Source organism: Octopus bimaculoides, chromosome 9 (assembly GCF_001194135.2).
Source record: "Octopus bimaculoides isolate UCB-OBI-ISO-001 chromosome 9, ASM119413v2, whole genome shotgun sequence".
NCBI lineage: Eukaryota > Metazoa > Mollusca > Cephalopoda > Octopoda > Octopodidae > Octopus > Octopus bimaculoides.
Genome location: NC_068989.1, coordinates 45890650 through 45899157, shown reverse-complemented (window position 1 = coordinate 45899157; position 8508 = coordinate 45890650). Strand labels below are relative to the sequence as shown.

The window sequence follows — 8508 nt, the reverse complement described above, 5'->3', positions numbered from 1 at the left end:
CTCCCTTCTTTCTTTCTTTTCTTCTTTCTTTCTTTTCTTCTTTCTTTCTTTTCTTCTTTCTTTCTTTTCTTCTTTCTTTCCTTTCTTCTTTCTTTCTTTTCTTCTTTCTTTCTTTTCTTCTTTCTTTCTTTTCTTCTTTCTTTCTTTTCTTCTTTCTTTCTTTTCTTCTTCCTTTCTTTTCTTTCTTCCTTTCTTTCTTTCTTTCTTTCTTTCTTTCTTTAGTCGTACTTTCATTTAATTAGCTCTTCCTTCTTTTGTTCTTTTCTTTAACGCCCTTTCCTCTTTCTCTTTTTCTCTCTCTCTTTCTTATTGTACATATATATAAATTTATATAAATAAGGATAAGTTCGTTATTTAAAATACCGATCATATTAGGTGGCTACCGTGGGAATAAAAACCTCATAGGTAATAACTATTATTAAAATTATAATTAAGGATATCTAAAAGATACTACCATGCAGTCAAAATTTGACTCTAAAACCACATCAAATATTCATATTTGGTAGTGTATGAATATTTGGTGTGGTTTTAGAGTCAAGTTTTGATTGCTATACCTAACATGATAGTATCTTTTTGATACCCTTAATTATGATTTTGTACACACGCACACACACACACACACACACATATATATATATATATATATGTATGTATATATATATATATATATATATATATATATATATATATATATATATATATATATATATATATATATATATACATTACATATATATGTATATATGTGTGTAAATATATATATACATACACACACACACACACACACACACACACACACACACATATATATATACATGTATACATACACATATATGCAAATATAAATGCATATTTATATAAATAGGAATAAAAATACAAATACGCACACACGCACACATACACACGCACACATACACACGCACACATACACACGCACATACAAGTCGGCCTAATTACCTGGTATACTTTTTAAAAACTATTTATATTCTTGTATTATTTCTATATTTTTATAACAATTATATTTTAATCACCAATCATTCTTGTTACTTTCAATGCATTTCTTCCCTTCTTTTATGTCGTTCTTCCCTTCTTCCTTCCTTCGTTCCTTCTTTCTTTATTTTCTTTAGTTTTTCATTCTCTCTGTATTTTAATCATTTTCTTTATTTCTTATTCTTCGTTAATCCTTTATATTTCGTAATTTAGTTAACTTTTCTTGTATATTTTCGTATGTTCGTGTGAGCTGTGTTCGTATGTGTATGTTATTTTTTTCTTTTTTGTTTATATGTCTCGTTCCTTTGCACACCTAATTATATTTATTACTCTAAAATCTGAGGATATTTTATTATTCATTTATTTAATTACTTGCCTAATTATTTATTCCAAAGACATTCATAATTTTATTCAACTTCAATCGTACATTGTATCAGAATTTTTATATTCTATAAAAAATATAATAAAACCTTCTTCTTCCTCGGAAAAAAGAAATAGAATTCTTTATAAAATTTTAGTTGAAAATTACATTTTCATGACAGTAACCAAAATTTTCATATTAGTATGGAATTAAATCTGAAAATTCTTCAAAGCACTAGCATTCCTATTTTCTATGAAAAGGTAGAATTTGAATAACAGAAGCAATTAGTTATAGTATCATTGGTTTCAAATTTTGATCCAAGGTCGTCCTCGTCGGAATTTGAACTCAGAATATAAAGACGTACGAAATGTCACTGTGCATTTTGTCCGGCGTGATAACGATTCTTGCAGCTCGTCGCCTTACGCAAAATGTCATATTGGTGAGGAATTACAGTGAATGCGCGTGGCTTAGTGGTTAGAGTGCTGGGCTCATAATCGTAAGATTGTGGTTACAATTCCTGAACTGGGTAACATGTGTTCTTGAGCAAAACACTCCATTTCACGTTGCTCCAGTCCACTCAACTGACAAAATGAGTAATCCTGCGATGGACCACCCCTCACCCCGTTCAAGAGGGGGGTATATATTTGTCATGGAAACTGGGGGACCGTCTCTATGAGTCTATAACTTGGGAAGGAGATTACTTCATTTTACTAAGGAATTAGACCTGAGAATTTTTTTCAAAGCACCAGTTTTGCTATATTCTATGATGTCGTAGAAGTTGAATAATAGAAGCAATATGTTATAGTATCATTAAAAAGAAAACAAACAAATATATTAACCATAATTCTCTTTACTTCAACTTCTGGCTAAAATTCTTCTGTAAAACTGAAGATCTAACAAGATTCTAGACAATACATTGATCTTTTATATTTCTATCAGAACTTGTGCTGAAACATCGCGAAACATAGCAAAGCATGTAGCTTGCCTTTGCTAATTGCTTCAGGTGCCTGTCTAGTCGCGAGCAGACACAAGCATCCACATTAGGACTTCCTATCTCCTTATCAAGCGGGACAGTAAGGATTCATAGATGGTGTGTGATAGGATTGCTTCAATATTTCACTTGTACTCATTTGCAGCTGAGTAGGCTGGAGCCAAGTGAAATGAAGAGCCTTGCTCAAGGACACAACATGCCCTTTTGAGTAGAAATCAAACCGGTGCACTTATGACCGTGAGCCCAACGCTTTAACCCCCTACCAGTGAAACAGCTTAAAAGAGAAGAGAGTCAATTACTTTCTTTCCTAAAGCATTTGGTACAAATAGAAAGGAAACTAAAATTGTCCATATACAGGGTGTCCACAAAGTCTGGGTACATGGGGATTAACACATACTTTAAGAAATTATTATTTCTTATATTTAATTGTTTATGTTATGATTTTATTTACTCCATGTCCCCACATGAGGATTAACACATACTTTAAGAAATTATTATTTCTTATATTTAATTGTTTATGCTATGATTTTATTTACTCATGTAGCCAGACATTGTGGACACCCTGTATAATACATCCGATAATGTATTACCCCCCAAACCTGAGAATATAATAATCTCTGGTGGTCTTCAGACGCTTTCCTTTACGTTCTGAGTTCAAATCCCGTTGAATTCTGTTTTGAATTTCTTCCGAGTTTGATCAAATAAGCTACAGTTGATTACATCGATTAGATTTGATTGAAGATAAAGGTATCTCTCCTCAAACCTTTCAGCCGTGTCTGCCTCTGCCACACAACTTCTTTCGTTATAGCCTCCACTCAGAAGAAAATTACTTTCCCCATTCTATTAAAGAAGGGTGTTGGGATGATTTCATGATGTAGTAAGATTTGATAAAATTAAATAGTCAAGTAGTGGGTTCGATCCAATCGACAATTCCCCTACACTAAATTTCTCGCCCTTTACTTATGTAAAGAATTAATTTATTAACTCCACGATGAATGTATTACTGACATAATATATAATACACACAATTAATACCACCTAACAATTATATCTCTGTTTTATATGCTATTTCATAAATAATTATTTTCAATTTTATTCTTTTATTTTTTCCGTCGACAGGAAAAAGAAAAGAGAGTGAAAATAAAGAAGAAGAACACTAAGCCATCCAACTGGTCTTATGATCCAGCATGGGATCGAAACGTCGCCGTTTGTCCTTACTGACCCTCACACTTGCTTCAATGACAGTGGTAACTCTCTCCATAAGCCTTTCCACAGATTTCTGGATATACGTGAAAGAGCCTCTCGTTATCGACCCAAAGACAGAAATGGTGGTTGAGTACCGATTTAGCAGGATGGGGTTATGGAGGAAATGTTCGCTTGGCCGTAAGTAGTCTGCAAGACATTTGTTTTCACTTTTATTAATATAAAATTGTTACTATTATGTAATGTGTTTCTGATGCTGTTGTTGATTCAAGCTGTATGCTGCTAATGATGAATAACTGGAAATAGTACTGCAGACAGTACATGGATTTATCTGAAAAATGGCTATGAAAGTCAGTTTGAAGCATGCACCAGAAAAACCTTGAAGATAGTAAAAGTAGCAAAAAGCACTAACATCATGCTACATGAAAAAACAAAAATTGGGATTAGAAAATTAGACCAAACACGGATAGACAAATTCTCAGGAATTAATGAACTCGACAACTCCAGAAAATGATAAAAGGAAGGTAAATTTATCGACTAACTCCTTCCAACAAATGACATGATGTGTGCTTTATGCCTTGTGCTCTTCGAAGAACTAAATCATAATTTGGCTCTTTGAAGCAAAGGATTTTCCAAGATAGACCAAATATATTTATTTATACTATTCCTTACAGATAGCTTCCAGGAACTAAAAATCTATCGGTAACAAGGTTGACAAACGCGAAAGAAAAACAAATGGTGCTTATGGTTTTATTTTCGACCAGTTGTTTTATTTGACGTTGTCCTCGCACACACACACACAAAAAAAAGAAATGTTTTCGGAAAGTTGGATCCGTGCCTATTAACAGAAATATTAGAGCATCGAACAAAATAATTTATGGTATTTAGTTACAGCTTTTTGGGTTCCTGTTGATATCTCTGTTTTCATAATTCTTGGGTGGTTAGAATAATCTACCAGTCAAATTCTAGAATGGATTTAATTCTCTCTACTATCTGTTACCATATTTGTCGTGTGTGTATACAAATGTAAAAGAAAGAAAAAATCAGTAGGCAATGCCGGTAGAAATTTAAACATAATTCGGAAGGAACAGTGGGATAAATTTACTAAGAAGTTTACGAGTATTTATAATATTGACCTAGGAAAAAAAAAAAAAAAACGAAAATGGAGAACAAAGTCGATTTGGGCAGCGATCGAACTCAGGATGTAAAGAGACGTAACCATAAACTCGAAAGTATTTTGTTGTGTACGCTACACAGTCTGCCAATCCACCAACCCACTTATGATGATGCTAAGGATAACGACAATCATAAGAACAATAATGATATCAATAAATCATGGTAGTGATACTGATGCTGAAAGAAATGGTGATGGTCATCGTGATGCTTGTGATGACGACGACGACGACGACGACAATGACTAATATGACGAGAGCAATAGTAGACAGATATAGAATGTGTATTGCAATCATATGGTTTGGAAGCAGTTGGAAACTACTTCGGACAAAAGGCAAAAGATGTTACTAAAATCGATTCTTGTAAGATCTGATAGGATTTCCCAGTGTAAACTGACTATTGAATAGAAGCACGGAGACTGTAGATGGTTGTTTATTGAGAAGAAGAACAAAATATGGAAGGTCACAAGAATGCTGACTGGAGGTCAATGAAATAAAATAGATCGGAAAGTATATGGATGTAGTGAGAGAATTGAATGCATACTTGGACATGTATACTTGTAAGGACATATGCTGGTCCACGTAGTTTCTGTTTTATTTGTGTTAAGTTCTTTTGTCTAGATCCAGTACAACATTGATTGATATTTTATCGATTTCGGAGACAAGTCTTTCAAGCTTCTGCATCGTAGGAGATCTGATGAAGAATGTGTCTCAATGTAGTTTTATTTAGAAGAATTATTGTATCTTTGGAAGGTCATTATGACAATAATAAACACAGGCACTTGTTCTATTTTACTCCTTTGTTATTTCTAGTCACCTAATTGAAGACTTTACTAATTAAGTGATGGATTGTTTGATTAATCGTTGGGTCGGTCAATTGGCTAGCTTCGTCAGAATCCTTTTGTCGCCATTCATGACCTCATCAATAACGTACCCTCTCTATTCCAGGTCTGACTGTTTCCTATTTTGCAGAATCTATATTTAGAAGAACCTAACCTAATGACTCTTAACCTCTTCCATCTATACAAAAAAAATGAACTTAACTTTGATTACTAAGAAAAATTTCGCAAAAACCCTTTACAGAGCTACATTTTCCTTTAACAGTGAATTTTCTCTCTTATTGAATCTATTTACAGTCATGCTTAATGCGCCACTTGTGATGTTTTGTGCACGGGCATAATACAGTAATGTTGTCACAATGGAAACGCCCCACATCCCGGCTGGTTGTCCAACCACACGTATTGAACCAAAACGTCAGTAAAGGCATAATAAATCTTCAGAAAATTTGATGTATCTATTATAATATTTAACCAGAAGAATAGCGTTGGCACTCTTTGCTATTAAAGATCCCTAGTCAAACTGTTGTGATTACAATAGTTGGAATTCATCGTAAACTTCTGTTGGTCGATGTCCAGAGAAAGGTGTGGGTGATGCAGCTTATGAAGTTGAGTGTGATGAGTTTAGATGATGACAGGAGGTATTAGTGTTTGCGATAATCAGGAAGTACTACTCAGCTCTCTGGTTCAGAACAGAAAACGCTAAAGAAGTGGTAGAAGAGGCAGAGATGTTTCGACGATGAACTTTTGGATGTGGATTGCGAATTTGCGTTTGTATGACTAACATCATATCACGTATATATATATATATATATATATATATATATATATATATATATATATATGCGTAATAGGAGGTTAGTCATTTATGTATATGTGTGTGCGTGCGTGTGTGTGGTAATTGACATGCATAAAGAGTGAGCAACTGATCAGAGCTTAATTACATCTGGTCCTTAATTAGAGATTTAATATCTAGAACAAAGGACGAAACAGGTTCAACGGTTTGCCTGAAGTAATATATGTACATAAACTGTCACCAGGACAACAACAACACTTAGGAAAAACTACTCTCTAAAAATACTTTTCCAATTTCTGTGTTGCCATCGAGTGCTTGATAATGAATATGATTTTGTTTCAAACACTAAAAACTAAAATCTTTCCATAAATTAAGTGATTTTTACTTTAACAAAAGATAAACCTATTTTCAAATATTTGACAACTGAATTCCCTGAAATTTATTTCCTTATAATTTTTCAAACAAGGCATATCTTTTTAATAAATACGTTTTTGTGTATAATTAACGTTTTTTTTTTATGCCTCCCACGAAATCCCTCTATCCATAATTCATAAATAATGCTTGCATTATCAACCGTACATACTCAATATCCGTGTTTTTTTTTTTGTTGTTGTTCACTGACCCGCTGCAGTTTAGCGCTAGCGCTCTTTTAATTTGTTATTGAATTTAACAATTCATAATTTAATGACATTTTTGAGAGAAATTTTTTTGAACATGAAGTTTACGATAACGTTCATAATTATAAAAAGAAAATCATTCTCTTGTTTGTGATATTTATCAAAAAGGAACTAAGTCAATACATTTTTAAACGCCAGATAAATTCGCATGAGCGGTATATATTTATATTCGCGGAATTAGTTGAATTCAATATACAAACAAAGAGTAGGGGTTCTACATATTTACCATGTAGGCAATACCAAGTATCACTACAAATACATACATAAATACATACCTACAAACATGCACACACACAAATATGCACACACACGCGCACATACAAACACAAACGCGCGCGCACACACACACACACACACACACACACACACACATAAATGTATATATGCATAAAGAGAAATAATATATATGTACAATATATATTTATTTGGATCTTGTTCAAAACGGGGGCACCAGTATTTTCTTAACGAAACACTTTGAAACTTGGGACACTGGTAGAATGTGTCATATAAAACATCTTTTTCTCTTAGTCTTCTTAACAAAAAAACGTACATCGCAAGTTATTTCATGTTAAAGTTGTCGTATTTCTGTAATTTCAACCAATGACTGACGTCCATTCAGCCGTAAAAATTAAGTGCTGACTACGTAAACAAACGATTCTCGGCGGTGATAAAATTATTATTTCCTTGTCAAAAAATGGCTGAAGCATATTGGCAGTAGCTAATAAACCTTTCTATTATAGGCACAAGGCATGGTTTTTGAGGGAAGGAGCAAGTCAATTAGGGTTAGGGTTAGGGTTAGGGAAAACGAACACACGTGTGTTGCCTCTGCAAAATGTCAGAAGTAATGGAGATTAAATACGCTTTACACCGCTTAAAATGCCAAAGGAGTAAGTGTAAATAGCTGAATACTTGTCAGTGATTGGTTGAAATTATCGAAATAAGATAATTTTTTACATGAAATAAATCCGAATACAAAAATTTTTTTCTGTTCTATAACACAAAATAGATAAGTATACAAAGTTTGAAAGTCTTTCGGTACCAAAAACACTACATAAAACATAAATGAAAACTGGTGCCCCCGTTTTGAACAAGATCCATTTATTTAGTACAATCTTGGGCACACTATGGGCCACGAGATTTTCTGAATGGCATTCTTAACAAAAAGTAATCTTGACTTTATCTTAGTAGTGCTGCCTACCTAGTGATGACCCATATCTCAAACTTCCTTCTCAACTTCACCGATGTTACCTATGCTTGTTATAGTATGTCTATATGTATGTGTGTGTGTGTGTGTGTTTGTGGTTAAGTAGGTTAAGTTTTCTAATTTACATGGTTATGGCTGTGATGTCGCTTTCGTGTATTGTCTAGCACAGCTATCCAATTTGTAGCAAACCTGATGCTCGAATCCCTTAAATGATGTTACACTTTCTCCGGTTTCACACACACACACACACACACACACATACACACACACACACACTC

General features: G+C 33.4%; 1 protein-coding gene across 1 annotated transcript in view; it reads left to right on the top strand.

Annotated features, from left to right (window-relative positions):
- The window catches only part of LOC128248758 (voltage-dependent calcium channel gamma-5 subunit-like), a 77183-nt gene that overhangs the window by 62805 nt on the left and 5870 nt on the right, over positions 1-8508 (top strand). Inside the window, exons 2-3 of the mRNA XM_052970912.1 lie at positions 3462-3725; positions 5854-5970. Of these exons, the coding sequence (XP_052826872.1) occupies positions 5916-5970 (55 nt within the window). The 5' untranslated portion in view covers positions 3462-3725; positions 5854-5915. The remainder of the gene's footprint in view (positions 1-3461; positions 3726-5853; positions 5971-8508) is intronic.